At 37.9% G+C, this 17,757-nt stretch overlaps 1 protein-coding gene across 5 annotated transcripts in view; it reads right to left on the reverse strand.

The window, feature by feature from the left end:
* Positions 1 to 961: 961 nt before the first annotated feature.
* Positions 962 to 17,757, reverse strand: part of LOC106652398 (guanine nucleotide-releasing factor 2) — a 59,234-nt gene continuing 42,438 nt past the window's right edge. Inside the window, exons 2-17 of one of the 5 annotated variants that reach the window (XM_023459360.1) lie at positions 12,728 to 13,256; positions 12,435 to 12,647; positions 12,152 to 12,334; positions 11,410 to 11,777; positions 9,791 to 9,913; positions 7,780 to 8,120; positions 7,433 to 7,643; positions 6,895 to 6,918; positions 4,560 to 4,761; positions 4,071 to 4,431; positions 3,671 to 3,908; positions 3,448 to 3,462; positions 3,153 to 3,327; positions 2,399 to 3,043; positions 2,197 to 2,328; positions 962 to 2,120 (exon numbers count right to left, since the gene is read on the reverse strand). In XM_023459360.1, the coding sequence (XP_023315128.1) occupies positions 1,982 to 2,120; positions 2,197 to 2,328; positions 2,399 to 3,043; positions 3,153 to 3,327; positions 3,448 to 3,462; positions 3,671 to 3,908; positions 4,071 to 4,431; positions 4,560 to 4,761; positions 6,895 to 6,918; positions 7,433 to 7,643; positions 7,780 to 8,120; positions 9,791 to 9,913; positions 11,410 to 11,777; positions 12,152 to 12,334; positions 12,435 to 12,647; positions 12,728 to 13,256 (3,899 nt within the window). In that variant the 3' untranslated portion in view covers positions 962 to 1,981. Of the gene's footprint in view, positions 2,121 to 2,196; positions 2,329 to 2,398; positions 3,044 to 3,152; positions 3,328 to 3,447; positions 3,463 to 3,670; positions 3,909 to 4,070; positions 4,432 to 4,559; positions 4,762 to 6,894; positions 6,919 to 7,432; positions 7,644 to 7,773; positions 8,121 to 9,790; positions 9,914 to 11,409; positions 11,778 to 12,151; positions 12,335 to 12,434; positions 12,648 to 12,727; positions 13,257 to 17,757 lie in introns of all 5 variants that reach the window. The other 4 variants (XM_023459359.1, XM_023459362.1, XM_023459361.1 and 1 more) reach the window with 4 other exon arrangements.

Consider the following 17,757-nt stretch of genomic DNA (forward strand, 5'->3'; position numbering starts at 1 on the left):
GAAAATGAAACATTTTTTCATACACAAACTTATATAGATGTAGTACATGGTTCGATGTTCGAAAGTTTTAGTTCAAACATATACTATGTACAAATTACTAATTATTACAATTACGGCTTGTTTCAGTCGTTATTTATCCTCTGAATCATAATAGTCTTATGTCTAAATTATTTAATTTTTCTTGTATACTTATCTCAGCTGCATAAACATTGAATAAGAATGATTTCTTTATTCGTATAAATGACCATAATTTAGCATTACTACAAAATTTAGCCTGTTTAGTCTGAAAAAAATATCGATTCGAATTCATCACCAATATTTAGAAGCGTACGTAACAGTGCCAGAAAAATTTCCGAAAATTTAGAAACATTGCATTATTATTTAACTAATTTATAGATATACTTTAATTCATTTTGCTTTCAGTCGATTAAACCATTTGCCCCGCGTCACGCTGACCATTTTTGGTTTATGTTTTTTTTTAACATGTGAAGCGTCGACACGAAATCTCAATGGCAGATTACTAATTAAGATCAACGTAATTGGTGTTCATCCTTGTGAAATCAACAGTTACCGCTGTTGATGTCTAAAAACATTTATCTAAGCTAGGAAAATGCGCAAATTTATTTACTAACATTTATTGTGGCAAATTGAAAGAATATTTAAGAAAAAGTTTATTTCCTAGCTACATTATTTTTCTATCAATGAGTGCGTTTTTGCTCCATTATTTTTCATACAAGTTATATAATAAATGTACGATACTAAAAAAATGAAATTATAAACTCAAAATTGAAGTCAGATATTTTTTATAACAATTAATGTAAAATAGGTAATGCAATGAGGAAATTCTAAAAGTTGTAATAATTTCCAATAATGCATCATTTTTAAAATTCAATTTCAATGAATAAAAGTATTCTTTTAAAAAATGTGTAGCATAAGGAAACTCAATACTTATGTACACACATGAATTAATAAATGTTCATTTAATTATATATGAATCATCATTATGAAATATACATTTGACTGTTTATAGCGGTAGTATAAATACTTATATGTATTATTGCATTTCGCTTTTAGTATTAGGTGCAATCAAGTTGCACATGTAAAGCTCAAAAAAATTATATCCTATTATGAGAATAACAACAATAATACTAACAACATATCATAAAAGCAGTCATACAAATGCTGACAGTAAAAAATCACTTCTTTTCATTACTTGCAATAATTCAATAATTGCCAGAAGATTAGTCTAAAAAGCACTTGCTTAAAATAATTTTTTATCTAAAAATTAAATTTTATCACCTAAGCATTCATTATTGAGGGAGATTGACGTTATTAACTTGTTTCGGCGTTTCGATCACCTTTTGTTATTATTTACTACATCAAAAGAGTCTTGACTAAAATATTATATGTTTATATATCACAACACAAGAAGTCATTATTTTAAAATGTTATTAGACATTTGCTACTATTTTAAATCTCGTTTTTGTATCTATTGCGAATTTCTCTTTTTGCATTAGCAAACTCCTAATTGCCTTAAACTTAATATACGTATGTGCTGTATATGTACGTATGTACAAGGTTAAATACAAATCACTTAATATATTTGATACACCTCACGGAGGTTGTTTGATCACATTTCACAATATTGATATCTATATATATTTATATTTTTTATACTTGCTTCCTTTTGTTCTCACCCTCTTTTTGTCAGCAATTTGCTCATTATTTTAATACTAAACAAGAACACCTTTATGAATATAATTGAACAGGAAAGCACGAGGGATTATTGAATGATGAAAGAGTAATTTTGCACGAGCCACAAATAAATATTTCAGCCGTAATTCACGTTTGCATGCACGGTATTCATTACTACTATTATTGTTATTTATCAGTTTTACTCTTGAATAATATTCGATGTGCAAGCAGTGAAAGAAAAGGTTCTGCATGTGTGCGTGTGGGCAAATGTACATTTTTTTCTTCTTTAACTTTGGATTTGTGTTTTTTTGCCCCCTCGCGGCTTTATACTCTCGGATATCTGCCACATAGCTTCTTCGCACAAAAAATCACTAAAGTTATTAAAGAACGTTATTATGCGTTCGTTCTTTTTAAAATTGTACGTCCTAAAAAATCAAATTGAGCATATAAAACACGATTATTTTCTTATGCTTCATTGTTATTAATAATTTTAATATTTACCCCTTTTTGAATCGCTTCATATTTTCAACAATATTGAATTGCTGCCATCTTTTGGAAAAGTTGATGCTACCATCGGCTAACAAATCATTATTACCAATATGTACAAATGTCAGGTCTTGTAAAACTAGACCACTGCAAATAGAAAAAATAATAGTTGCAATGCCAAGTTATAAAATGAGTAAAATATTAATAAATGGCTTACATATAAGGTATACAAGGTGGGTGCGTTTCTGCCAAAGCCTGTCTATATGCCCGAAAACTGCTAGAGCTGTCAATCAATGCACAGTATTCCTTAAGACCTTCTGTTATGTGCTTTTGCCATTCCAATCGTCGAATTGGCGCACTATCTAAGGCCGAGAGTAGCGCGAGATAACTGTTGAAATTGTTGATTTTTCTCAAGTGCTTCATTATTTTGATGAACTTGACGACGTACTTTTCCCGATCTTTTGCTTCGTTTTCCATTCTATGTTCTAGAATACGAGATCTCGCCCAGTAAGACATCTTATTGAAGTGCTCAGTGAAACGAGTGAGATTCGGACTTCGCTCCTCGTTTTGCTCTTGGGCCCAGATCAATACTTCGGGTATCTCGATTTTCATGAAAAGTTCAGCATCCAGTAGAGTCATTTGCTCAGCTATCTGCTCGCTTTTGAAGTCGAGCAGGGATGCTTGCTTAGTCGTGACGCTCAGAGACGAGAGAATCGGCTGAGTGAATTGTTGCTGTTTGCAAGCGTGTTTTTCTAGGATTTTTACGCGCAGCGCTTTTGCCATAGTCAAATCGCCGCTGCAAACCAGCTGCTGCACGAATTCCATTAACGTTTGCATGAGTGTCTCGTCCAGATCTGATATACTGCGATAAGAAAAAGTTGTTATCATTTGACTCGGATTTCCGCGAAAGAAATACGAGAAATAACATTAAAGTATCTCATTTCACGTTGATTCAAAGTTTGTTGACTCACGTTAAATCGCTAACAACTCTGACCAGCAGAGAAAAGGCTTCCCTAGCAGCTCGTTGTTTAACTACATCAGGGGAACAAGAAAATCGCTGATGCCGTTTGTGCAATTTCTTGATCAGCTCCAGTGGAGACATGAATGTTCTGTAGGTTGTCAAGAAAGCTTCCTGATACAGGAAATCTGAAATTTGGCCAAATTTTATTAACTCGTCGTAAATAATTTTAAATATATTACTAAAAGTTTTGAAGTAAGCTTATATTTGGAAAAATTTTATAGAATAGCTAATAATGATGAACTAACCTGATTCTTTTTCGTCTACAGGATATCATTTAGGCAAAAAAGAAGATAAATAAGTAAATGAGTTTATAAGCTTTATGAAATCTAGTCTATGTATGATGGTTATTGGGTTTGATGTAATTTATACTATTATGAAGAGATAAAGTAAAGTTAAGCTTTGTCAATGGATGGCTTTTTTCATTTATTTTCCAACAACCTGTCTAAAAAGCTCTGGGTATAAACTCACCGTGTTTATTGGCTTTGGTCGCGTGTACGAGCAATGCGTCAGGATGACCACCACGAATATCGGGTCCATCTTCTTCCGGCTTTTTCAGTACCAAATACTGATTTATCTCTAATTCATCTAGAATGCTATCGTCCTGATCAACGTCTCGAAGTTCCAGCGAGCAATTATCGTCAATGGATATACTCGAAGGAGCTTTGCTCGCTGGCTTTGGTGATGTTTCCCGGACCAAATTGTTGTTCTGGAAAATAAATTAAACACTATTTAAAAGAGTTCAAATTATTCACGCGTATTGTATTAACTTTGAAGCTTGCAGGCGGATTGTTTCGGTTCAAAAACAAAATGCAAGAATCGTCAAATTTATTTTAAATGTTGCTGAGTTATTTATGAATAATAAACTTACCAATAAGATTGTGTTGTTCGGCGATGGTCCATCCGGTTTTTTATCCCTCAATATTACAGCATGATCTTCAACTTTCTTAGCACAAGTCATGGGGCTAACTGGGTCCACGCGAATACTTTGAGTCACTACGGTTGGTGGTGCTGCAGTAGCAGCAGCAGAAGCAGCAGCAGCCAACACATTGGATGCATTGGATTCAACTCTGCTGGTGCTTTTTAATCTTGGCGACACGGGAGGCGGTGTCGAGATCGATGCCGTCGACGACGAGGCAGCTTTTACGGATCGCGATCGTTTTGGTGGTAATGCAGGTGGTACACTCGAATCATTCATTAAATCTCGACTAATACTGCTAAAACTGCTGTGGCTACAATAAAAAAAGATACAACTTGATAATGCGAGAACCCGCGAATAAGGCTTGATAGTTTTAAATTGGGACGACTACAATCAGCATTAAAAATTGTTCATTACTAACAAATTGTTTGGTCATCTTACCTCGAAGTATCATGTTGTAGGCTAGACATAGTGTGGCTCATGAAAGAGCAAGACTGGGTCGTGAGTGACATTTCGTGCTGCTGCCATTCAGACTGCATGGAGTTGTAAGCGGCCATCGAATGTCTCGAGCCAAGACCCGGGATAAACTCGTTGCCAAAATCATTGTGCGAGCAGTTTCCGAACATCTCCATGTATGCCATTACTGCAAACAACGCATCATCAGTTAATTACTTGTCTATTCGATTTTCATCGAAATAATCGTCGACAGATTTTGCGATCTTTTTATGCTGTGTATAACTTTTGACAAACGTGTATAAGTCTAATAGACAATCATTGACGGTGATAAATTTATAATACAAAAAATATGATTTCACAAAAAAGTAAGCGTATAAGTGGCATTTTTTCATTTGAAATTAAAAAAAACTAGTGCGAGTATACATTGATAAAACACAATTAAGCTTCGAGCATAGTTTTTATAACGCCGTTTAGTAATCACATGAAACATCTAGCGATTTAAATCTGATGGGTAATACAGCGCGCGGAAATTTTCTGTTTTCTGCGTGTTACAGAGAAGCGCAATGATAATAAAATACAAATATACTTTTCGCCAATGCCGCTACGAGCCATTTCAGCCATGTAACACAAATACGTATAAAAATGTAATTTAACGATTTATTATGCGGAACATATAGTGACTGGAATTTATGCACGACATCAAGAGTGCAAAAAACGTAGATTTGCATTCGTTTTTTTGAGCATGACATGGCACCGTTTTGGCACTTTACGTACCGGTACACCAACTTAGCAATTGTGTCAGACGGACAGAAAAATGAAATAAAATTTTGCTCTCGGAGCTATTGAAGCAAGCGCTATTATAGGTGTGTAAATGACGTCAAGTACGCATGAACATAATGTTATCGTACAGTCAAATGTTTTTTTAATTTTTTTTAGCGCGTTGATAAATTGATCTTTTTAGAGCTACACCACGGAATGCTTTTGTTTTGTTTTTGTTAAATTTTTATTCGCAAATAGCAGCGAGACAAGGAAATAATTTTTTAATTACTCGATGAGAGGCAAAAACTATCGATGTGATAGTGTACTGCAATTATATGTTCATAAAACTGGAATACACAAAATGAACAGGTAAACTCACTTGATTTGACAAGCCTTAAAGTTGTAGTTTTTATTGAATCTCTGAATCTTTGAAAAATTTGACACAATTTCATGTTTACTTGTTTTTCACTCTTCATTCTCAAACGATTAAACATGAATTAAACAATAACTAAACAAAAGCACTGTTAACATCACGCAGATAGGTGACATGTTTTTTCACTCAAAGATAATAGCGGCCAAATAACATTTCAATTAACGAGGTAAATAAACGATATGACGTGAGCGTACAGCAGCACAGCACCTCGAACGCTCGAGTACGCACTGATAGCTGCGTCGCGCGCGAGCACGTTTAATTGTCAAGTCTCGCGCGCGCTCCGCGTCACTCTCTTTTCATGTGTACATGAAAAAAAAGTTACATGTATATACAAGCACACGTGCGACGCTAAATAGGATTGCGCAACGTGAGCGCGTACGCGTGCGGCTGCAAAACAAAAGGACAAGCTTTTTTTCGTCGAACTCGTCACAAGCTCGCCAAAGAAATTAGTCGATTCGATCAGTAGCGATGATGAGATAATTGCAAGCTTCTTCGAGTTCAAAGTCGTAAATCACAAAAACAATTGCAGATGGTATTATGTGTTAAAGCCATTGGCGTTTGTCGGCGTATTATGCGATCGTTAAAGATTAAATTTGAAATAATTTAAACGAGTTTTATATAATTGTCAGAGACGTCACCGAAAAACTTGTAAATTCCATCGCTTAATTTTTTTAATTCATTAATTCTCCCAATCTCTTACTTTATATATTATGTGAGTATTACGAATGATTAGTGGTAATAGTTAAAAGCCCGAATATCAAATCTCGAAGATTGAAATTAAATCACTACTATCGTAGAACATGGTAAATAGCCATAACAATCAAAGTACTAGCATTAAGTGACATCTAGCCATTAATGATTAAATACAGTACAAAAGCATGCCACAAGATAATGAGTTGAGTGTAAGTTTTAAATAAATATTCAATTAACGCGTTCAAGTGTACAAGCGGTACATAATGCGTGTATGAAAAATGAAAACGAAAAAGAAGAAAATTATCGTATGCAACTCAGCGTTTTCAAAGTGCGTTTTATTGTGTTTGGTAATTTGCGCCGTAGTTTGCGCAGTTTTTCTAGCTAACATCACAGCTATAGAATTGAGAAATCGTGTGGGACAAAAAGCCCACTTACCGGAATATGCCACAGATTGGAACACTGGAGGACAACAAAACATTGCATCAGTTTTAAACATCGTATCGCAAGACAAGAATTAAGATAAAGGTTTACATAGTGTTTCGATAATAACTATACGTATATAATATTGTAAATCCACTCATAAATATATGAACTCATATTCCAAGTAAAGATTATTTTCTCGTGATTTTGTCTTTACAATAATTATTTAACCTTGCACGTTTACGATTCATTTTCAAAGCAGTTTTCAATGTTCATTAGTAAAAAAAATGTTGACTTTTTTTAAATACGGCATTTCAATTGAAAATAATGGTACATATGCAGATTGCAAACATTTCAGTAATAACAACAGAAAATCACACGTTATCGCACAAAAATTGCTTTTCAGAGGAAAAAAATAGAACAAGAAAAAAGTAAAGAAAGAGAATGAAAGTAAGAGTAGTTAAGAGAGAAAGAAATTTTACTCTGGCCGAAGCGAAAATCACCGAATTTGAATTAAATCGCAATATTGATAGGTCAAGCAGACGACACTTACTGTGGCGTTTTTTCATGGGTAATGGTGGAGGTCTGTTATTGTCGACCGGACTGCTACCATTGCTCGTGTGCATACTGCAGGTCGACAAGTGTTCGTTTTCTGGCACATTATCGTACTGCGAGGGAAATCGATCCTTTCGACGTTTCGAACGCTTTTCTGGTAAAGCCGGCGGGATACCATTACCATCCGAGCTGGTCAGTGATTCGATTTCCTGCAAAATTCAAGATAACATGAATACGCTGAATATTTGCATTTTTTGATGGATTTTAGCGCAGAAAAAGCAGGCAAAATAAACAAGAGAATGTGAAAATAAAAAGAAATCGCATGCGCGCAACACCCACATATACCAATTTTTCCATAAAAGCCGGATCGTTGCTCAAATTCATTGTGCTGTGCAAACTCCTTGAGCTCGTGACGCTACTACTGCTGGTCGTGCTCGTCCTGTGGCTGAAGCTAGATCCGTTGGTTTCGCTGGATAGTCTTTGCTGATGTTGATGCTGTTGCTGCTGCTGCTGTTGTTGCGAGTTACTGCTGTTATAGCTGAGACTCTGTTGAGACGATCGTTTGGTCACGAGATTCGTCGACGATGCGGCGGTATAGCTTTGCGAAGACGACCTTTGCGAGTGCATCGACACGAAGCCCGACTCCTGCGTTTGCGTCGACAGTCGCTCCATTTTGCCTTCTAAACCTGCGCATAAAAAAGACAGCAAATGATAAAAAATGCTCAATTACAAAGAAATAGTTGGTATGCATTTGACAAACTCGTGAGCGAAGACCAAGTTCACTGGAATAAATCAAGTGCTTCATACCCGTTAATGAAAGTAGCAGCGCTATCGCTTCGAGTGCTCGGCACACACCAGCGTATATGTACACATATAGGCGCAGGCTGGCGTTCGGCGTACCGAGTTCTAATTCGGTATATCGACCGAGACGTATAAGGTTTTATTGGCCTATCTGCTGCTGCTGGATAGCTTTACACTTACCACTTTATATCGTGAAAATTAACCATACTCTAATTCTAAGAAGAGCCCATAACAAGAGTCATTGTGTGCATAATTAATTTTGCTTTTTTGATTCGAATACTCTCGCTATGAAGAGCCAATGAGAACTGAATAACTACGCACGAGTGTAATTCCAGCCTGCCTATAAAACACTCTCTCAATTTTGCAAATTGTTTAATAAAGATATAGAATTTTTTTAAATAGACAGTATAAAAAAAAGTAATCGGCGCTGTAATATTTTTTCCGTATCAAAATTATCCAAGCGATCCACGAGAACATAAAGGAGAAAAATGTAATTATGTACAGGTACATTACGCAGTGCAAAAAATAAAAATGGAACGCATGCGTTTTATCCAAATATATAACACTAACATGAAGTGACATTATAAAAATAAGTATCGTGACCCAAATAAATAAATTTCCCGTTAGCATAAATAAAGAAAACACTTACAGATCCATTGTTTAATATTACTCCACGATGACAATGAGATTTTTTTTCTTTTGCAGTCCATTGCATTTAACGAGAATGACGATTTAATTTTCTTTTCATATTATGCTATAAAGCACGCCGCGAAATTCATTTCAAAGGCCGCGTTAAAACTGCCTAGCCATGCGGACTTGACTTCACCTACACATTTATCTGCAAAGCAGCGGCTCAAAGCCGCGCGCGCGCGCCTGTATATCCCAGATGGCTAATTCGAGCTATATTTATATACGTACGAGCGACGGACGAATTGTGCAATTGAGAAAGACGTGTCAACTGTAGACGTTATGCCATCAGCGTAATATTATTATGCGAGTAGAGCTTGAGGTCCGCATTAACGAGCTCTTCTGCCGAAACATTTTCCTATACAGGTCTTAACGATGTCGATTTTATGTAATACCGACTTTATTGAACGATCATACTTCCATGATATTAAATATTTGTCATTGACTACTGAGAGCAATATCAACATATCCGTAAAAGATAACAATAATTGGATTCTACACAAAATATGATATTTTTCGACCAATTAATAATTGCATTATTTCCTCAAATCGAGTTTTCACTAAAATGATCAGAATGAAATGAGTGAATAATGACACTCGCTGCATCGTAATTCGGATCGAAGTCATCCTCGTTAATAATATCATACTCGCGCCGCGTGCGTTCAACGAACTCGTATTATTAGCGCGATGGCACTTATATTTGGAGCGAGAGAGAAAGCAAACAAACGCAATGCCAAGATTTTTCAGCCCGGAGAAATTGAATCGCAGCTCGAACTGCGCGTGTTGGAGCTTGCACGAGTGTAAATCATCGAAGATACGCCGCGCGACTATCAAGTGGATCGTTCAAGAGGCAGAGATAGACACTTACCAGTAAACTGACCGATCAGCTCCTGAGAGGTCTGATGCTGACCCAGCATCATCGAGCTCGGCAGACTCGCTTCCAAACCCTCCCAGCAGCCGCAGTGTGAATTGCTTCCGTTTACTTGCATGCCTGCAAATAGAGCGCAAAAATTAAGATTCGATTAAGTTTTTAGGTCCACGAGGACGTAAAATATCGATATGAATATGCTCGAGCTTTGCGTCGATATCGTAGAGTCTGCTTGACTCTACTATAAGCTGCAGCTGATACTGAATCAGTTTGGTACGAATGGTTATCATGTACACTGCTCAAAGTAGGGGCCACATGGCGCTCATTTGTCAACATTTTGCCTAATAACGATCACAATTTTTCTCCCCACGAAATCAAGCATAAAACACTTAGCAATTTGCTTTCTAACAAAACGGCCGAGCTGGTATTATTTTTCTGCGGTGCGAGTCAAAGTACAAAATCCATCCATAGATTATTTTCAATAATGCATTGTTTCGAATACACAAGGATTTATGCCAAACAAAGTGATTGTTTAGTAATAATGAAAAAATAACGCAAAGCCTGGGAGAGAAACTATACGTACGTTGACAAAAATCGTCGAAATGAATACGAAACGGCTTGGTCATGTCGGGAAACAGAAACGAGATTTTTTCCTCGTCCATGACGATTAATTTTTCGCCACCGTCAAAATCACCGCACTCGCACACAATCTATCAACGCGCACAGGCCGGGTGAGCGCAACCAAATTGTTCAAACTATGTAAACTTTTGACGCGCGCACCTTTCGAGAAATAATATACGCAACGCAGAAGCCGCAAAAGTGAGGCGCAAAGGCGAGAGCTACTATACGGAGACTGTATCGCTGACTAAGCGCAGCAGCCACGAGCTCCGCGTTCGGCCTATAATATAATGAAATTCACATATGGGTAGCTTTTTCTGCAATGCCGCCCCTACTCTGCAGCCGTTCGGATGACGACGACGCTCTTAGTGCTCTCTAGGCTGTGAGAACGTGAGAACATCTTACTTCTACGCGACTTCGATCTCTCCAGAGCGCATTGCCCAAAAATTAGTTACATTTAGTATTTTTCATTTTTAACAGACTTTTTAATCAATGCAGCGAAAAGTGTTATCGGCTTTTTTTAAATTTTAGTCGCACTAGTTGTTTCGCCAAAACTTTCAGCTAGAACATCATTCATGCATGGGAGTATATAATTATTTCAAGACAATCTCTTTCACTCGGTAGCGCGTTAAAATTTTCCTTTCATGTCGAGTTTTTCGGAAACAAAATACAAGTATAAAATTTTGTATTCGACCGAGAATGACGAATTGTATTTATTTTAATTACGATTTTTATATATATGCTGCAAAAACATCGTCTGACTAAATAACTAATTTCATATTCATGAATTATTTTTTTAGTTTATGCCATTAATTTCAGATTGATACAGCAATGCGTCAAAGAATAGTTTTCTACGGTGAATCATGGATAAAAATATATGCTTTGTTGTCCCTCGACTTTCAAATATTATGCTAATACGTTATGATTCACTCTCTAAAGTTATAAATAAGATGCATCTTTCAGACTCTTGGAAAAAACAAAAATATTTGGTTAATAATTACCAGGGAAGGTAGCCATAAGACTGAGATCAATACCATCAGTCGTGCTTTCCTCACCGGGGCCCATGATGGCCCGGATCTCGTCTTCGTCGCGCGACTGATTGAAGGCCGAATCGAGACTTCCGGCCGAAGCGCTAAGCAACGAGGACGTGTCTTCGGGCGATCGACTTCGCAATGAGCATCTGTCGTGGCCGCGACCGATGCTACCTCCACTTGGTACTGATACTGTCACTTCGTCTTGATGGACTAGTGGTGGATGATGCGATTGCTGCTGATGTTGCTGTTGTTGAGGACGAGCCCGACGTTTCGGGGGCAGAGGTGGTGGGGTGGCGCTTGGCGAAGTCTTATTGTCTTCTGTGCGAGTTATGCTCCTGCAAAGAGATTATTGACACAAAATGACGACTCATTGATAAATTATGCTCAGCACGTCAAGTTTCGCGAGTTTCAAAAACAAAATTATTCCATGTAAATAAGAAATGCTAGAATTTTGACATTACTCTGGAATTATTCAACATAAAAGCAGCAGACGTTACTCTCTGTAAGTCACGTTCATATTTATTCATTCAACGCGACATTCGAGCTGCAGAACGCGCGACTGCACAGCCAAAACTGCTCTACGTAGCCAACGTCAAAATGCAAATCCCAACAGACTCGGAGACGTTGTCGCAAACGGAAACTTTTCCGCAAACCCGTTTAAGCACGAAATCTTCTTTGGCGCAGAACTAAATTGAGAATTCAACGCTACCTGTCAGACTTTGAGGGCTTTGGCGGACTAGAATCCTGCAGGATGGACTCGGAGCTGTGGGATGCTCGCACCAACGCGCTCGACGCCGCGGACTGCTCGAGGAGCTGTCGCTCTCGTGGCGTCAGCGGTATGTCCGGCAGAGAATTCCGTTGCGGTGTTAACTCCGAAGCGTAACCGGACGTTCTGTAAAAACGAAACATCGATCGATTTTTTCCTAGCAATTTTTTTTCAACCCTCGACGTACGTATAGTAGGAGAGCGTTTAATAGGACGACGCTGCTCACCTGTTGCTGGCCGGCTTTTGTTTGTTCGAGATTTTTTCTTGAGCATGCTCGATGAGATTTTTAACGGCATCTTCAACGAGACCTATGACATGCGTAACATTGGCTGTGTCGAGAGCCGACGACTGATCACCGTACAACAGCACGTCGTCGCAGAGTTTCAATAATTGCGCTAACGCTTGATAGACTTGATTCGTGGCCGAGTCAAGGATTGAGCTGAAAAAGGCAAGAATCACGTTATGGTTGCTGCAGGTAAAACTTGCACTATACAAAACGTCAGTGAGCGAGCAGCTTACCTGTTTTCGTGTAGCAAATAAGACTTGAGCTGTGTATGTATGGTCGTGACCGTATCCAACACTACCGTTCCGTTACCCGGTAACATTTCCAACTTGTTCTTTGAAACTACATCTCGTAGATGATTGAGAGCCAACTGAACCTGCCGAACGTGCACGTGCAAATCCTTCAGAGGGCTCTTATCTTCGCTCGGCTGTTTCTGCAGCTGCTGCTGCTGCTGCTGCTTTTGTTGCTGACGATCGCTCGAGTCCGAGCGAGTGGCTGCTCTGATCGACGAGGGCGAAGCCGTCCTGACGCTGGACTGGCTGGCCATCGAGGTCGCGCCGCCGCCTCCAGCGCTGGCTGCCGGCGAGCGCATTTGCGACAGCTTCTCCAGGAAATCCTCCTTGAAGGAGCGCGCCCTGCGAGCTAGCTTGCCACCGCGTGCTTTGCCGCCGCCGCCGCCGACGACGACCACTGGTGAAGATGCCGCTGTCGCTGGGCTCGATGTTGTCCCGTTGCCAACGACCACCAGAGATCGACTGTCCACCTCTGCGAAAAAAAACAATCGTTGCTCGATAAAATATTTTTAGCCAGTACCTTCGTATGCTGAATATTTTTAGTGCCAAACCAACGTCAAAATTAATAATGCAAATTTTGAAAGTATAAATGAAGATGATGTACTCAAAAGGCTGACGTCGTATAAGCTTGTAAAATCGTAAGTGTACACAAGCAACTCCATAAGTAGAGTTCAAGTTGTGCGTGTAAGTTTGACGGGTTGCAGGTAGTTACGGCATATTTGATGACTTAGTTTCAGAGCCTTGCAGTAGCAAATTTGCAATGTAAGAACATGCTTTTTTATTCTGATTTTTCAAAGATTAAACAAGCTTCCGTCAACTAAATTATTTGAGACATCTTAATGCTATTTTAGAAAAATAATTTACTTGTATAAAAATTTTATCAAGACTTAAATGTCAGCTAATAAACTTGTCTAATTTATTTTGTTTTAACTATTTGAATTTATTTCATTCATTGGCATCATATTTTTAATATTTACATTTATTCATTTTATTAGATTATAAGATCAGTTAGAATTACAGGAGACTGCACGTGGTTAGACTTTACCTCAATACATTCAATGTTCAGTATTAAATTCTTTTTTAACAAAATATCATTCTGTCAGCATTATTATGTAATATTTTATCTTTAATATTAAAGCCGGTGTGCATAAATTATCATCATTATTTAGTATGAAATGAGGAATTGCGGTGCGAGTCGAAGGTCAGAGTTGTTGCATGTTTCTAACAAAACTGTTGTAGGTATGCTTTGCTAAAAAAACAAATTCATACGAGTTGTATTGAATACGTAAACGTGCCACATTTCGGCTTGATATTTTCACGTGGAAAATGTCACACCTTATAGACATTCAGTATATCGTAGGGCTATGGTACGAGCAACAGCACGAACGAACGAGCGAGAGAGGCACAAGCGAATATTGCATTAGAGTAGCAGTTAACTATATTATCACCTGTCAACAAAGCGAATTTCATTAAAACTCGATACTATAAAGCAACGGCAACAGAAGCAGCACGATGGCGACTCAAACTCTCTCTCTCTCTCTCTCTCTTTCTCTCTCGGCGCTTTATACAAAACACGGCACTGCAACAGAGATGAGTACAGCATTCGGCCGTAACAAAAAGGTTTTGTGGCTAGACACCGACTCGAACGAAGGAACTTGGAAACAAGTGTAAATGGAAAAGTTCATTCTCCTAGTTGACTCGAAACTTTTTTTTGCTATATTCTCTTTGTCGGTTTATATCTAGCAAAAGGAAAAAAATTCAATTAGCTGACTGCGAACTTATCACAAGAATTGCTAATTGCTTTTTTTCATTTCGAGCGATTCTCCTCTTATTAAAATTATTTTTGACAAAGAGAAACAACCGACAGTAATAATTGAAGATGGACTTATCAGGCATATACTGCTCGATCAAATGAACGTACCCCGGTGAAAATTCTTGAGTAATTTTTTTGAATTAATTTTGGGCGAGAATTTTTTTTCCTCTTCGGTCCATTTTTTAAATTCCAAAATTTTGATTTTTTTCAATCACTTCACTCGAGCAGCCGTAATCATTGATGTTTTCAAGAAATGTACCCACTTATGGGTGCTCAAGAGGACGCCAGATACACAAAAAAGTTCACAGAAACGGTTTATCATTGAGAGAAAGGACAATCGAAAATTTTAATATACATGTAGTGAAAAAGGAAGGAAAGTCCCACTAAAAATCGAGTTTAAGCTATGCATAAGCCTTCGAATATATAAAATCTACGCGGAAAACTTTTGACAAACGAACCAAGTTTGACTGAGCTGATAAGATAAATGAAGGATAAGCTCAAGTTATAAGGACGATTATACTTTTAATAAGCTAGGACTTAATTCAACACTTGGATGCACTTAAAAATTATTATCTTTTTCAATTATTATTTAATACTATCTCACTAAAAATGTTCAACGTTGATAACGGTAAAAAAATTTAATTTGAATTGACTTGAGAATGATAATTTAATTGTTTTAAGAAATTTAGACTTGACTCCAACCACTTTGAACACGATATTATCACTTTAAGTCTCCACCACTATATAGCGAGTACCTTTCGTTGTAAATTTGTAAGTGGCAAAGTCAAAATAATTGTGTAACTCAAAGCGTGGTTTTCGATCAATTAACGATTATCTTAGACTTTCTGTATTAGTGTATTACTCACTTTTACGTACAATTTTTTAAATGAATTTAAAATTAATATTATTAAATTCAAAATAACAGATTCATTGTAAATAAAATTATAAGTTTCAAATTTAACTATAAGGACATAATATAAAATATTGAAAAAAAACTTAATATAATTCTAATAGTTCAATATAATAATTCTAATATGTTCAAGAAATTTTTTCGTAGTCCAAAAACCATTTATGAAATGTTGAGCACTTCTGTGATTTAAAATGGGAAAAATAAGGATCAGAAAATGTTGTGGGTAGGGATGTGCGAGTGGTCCAAAAAAACTCAACTTGACTGAATTTATTTATCGTGATTAACACAACTGTAGAAACCTGAAGATCGTCTCTCTCATATAACTTTCCGAGGCATTCGACGTATAGGTAACACCTGTATCCGTATTTACATGAGCATATATATGTATTGGGCAAAAGCTAAAGATTCGCTTATCGCATTATTGTACGCTACGGATAGCTGGGCAAATACATAGCACACATTCGTCAAGCGAATGTGCGTTATAATGTGTTTTTGCATGCCACTCTCTCGCGCGCCGCACATCGTTCCACAGGCAGAGACACTGTATTACTAACTGAAATAGCTATTGCCTCGGACGAGCTCGAGGTTGTTGCCCACTGTCGCAACCATATGCTACTGCTGCCATAGCACGCGCTCAGAATTTCCCTGAAAATCCAGACGCAGTTTGTTCGTCGGCGAGGCCTGGATGCAGCACCGGTTTAATATGTATTCATGCCCTTGTTAGACGTAGCTCGGCATCGAAAGCTCGCAACTCACGAAACAATTCACATGGTACATTCATGAATCGAGAGGCCCTTGATTGAACCGAGCCTAATTGTGATAATTCCACATAAATTTGAAGAAAATTTTTTTTAGTAATTTTGCGAACTCTGAATTGAGATAAGCCATTTGAAACATTTTTGGGATTGGCAAAAAAGAGCAGCTTCAATGAACGCGGGTATTGCATTTCATCTAAGCTCGAGCAAGAAACAAGAAGCAACAGCGGCAGCGAACGTTACGTGCATTCCAAGCGTCACTTTCGTAACGTCACCGTGCACAGAATACGTGAAAAGCTGGAATATTCCAAGATATTCTGAACTTTACATGGGTAACTGGCTAAATTTAGGGTGTTGGCGCATAAAACAGAGAGAGAGACTGCGACCGTGGGATTCGTATTATTGGACGTATCTCGTGAGATTACATACAAAAAATTATTTCCAACAAAATATCTACAACAAAACAACATTGATAACGATCAATAGATTGTTGTAATCTATTGGTATTTATTTTATTGTTCTAAAGCAACTACATCGAGTTCTTAGTTTCTTGATTCACATGTGTTAATTTTCATTTTCCAGCTGTAAAAGCTTTTTATGCGCGTGAAAATGAAAAACTGAGCATTGGCCGAGAGTAAGAGCGAAATCAATATTTCAACGATAGCTCGCAATGCAGGAATGCGTAATGCAATAAGGTATTTGCCTTGCGAAATTGCTAGCTAGACGTGTAATATATAAAGGATCGAGGAGCGCGTGTCGCGCTCCACCTGGCAAGTATGACAGGAACTAAGTGACGACACGCCGCTACTCATATACAGCCCATCACTTTTCGCTAACTTTGTTTTCGCTCTCATTTAAATTTGATAAGAGATATCGAAAATCTGATAAGCCCATCAGATTCCTTGGAAAAAATCCTATCGATATGAGGTATTCGAATTTTCGAAAAGTTCACGACTTTCGATAAAAACAACATTATGAAAGTGAGAAGCATAAAAAATGTTCACACCTAAAAAATGTTAACACCTCATACGCATTGCCTTTGTGTGTTGTGTATACATATACGTGCTGTCGCGTATGTACATACGTGCTGTCGCGTATATATGTCGCATATATCGAAGATTCTCCTAGAAGTCGCGGTGCTTTCGCCCGAATATCACCCCGGGCGACTCGCTCGACGCACTAGGTTGAGATCAGTACTCGACGATGACTTTCTCCGGGAAGTCGCTGTGTTTTCGCACGAATATCATCCCGGGTGTCTCGCTCGACGCACTAGGTCGAGTCCTGTACTCGATGATGACTTTCTCCGGGAAGTCGCGATGTATTCACACGAATATCGTCCCGGGCGCCTCGCTTGACGCACTAGGTCGAAATCTGTACTCGACGATGACTTTCTCCGGGAAGTCGCTGTGTTTTCGCACGAATATCGTCCCGGGCGCCTCGCTCGACGCACTAGGTCGAGATCAGTACTCGACGATGACTTTCTCCGGGAAGTCGC

Source organism: Trichogramma pretiosum, unplaced genomic scaffold (assembly GCF_000599845.2).
Source record: "Trichogramma pretiosum strain Unisexual culture from Peru unplaced genomic scaffold, Tpre_2.0 scaffold57, whole genome shotgun sequence".
Lineage (NCBI taxonomy): Eukaryota > Metazoa > Arthropoda > Insecta > Hymenoptera > Trichogrammatidae > Trichogramma > Trichogramma pretiosum.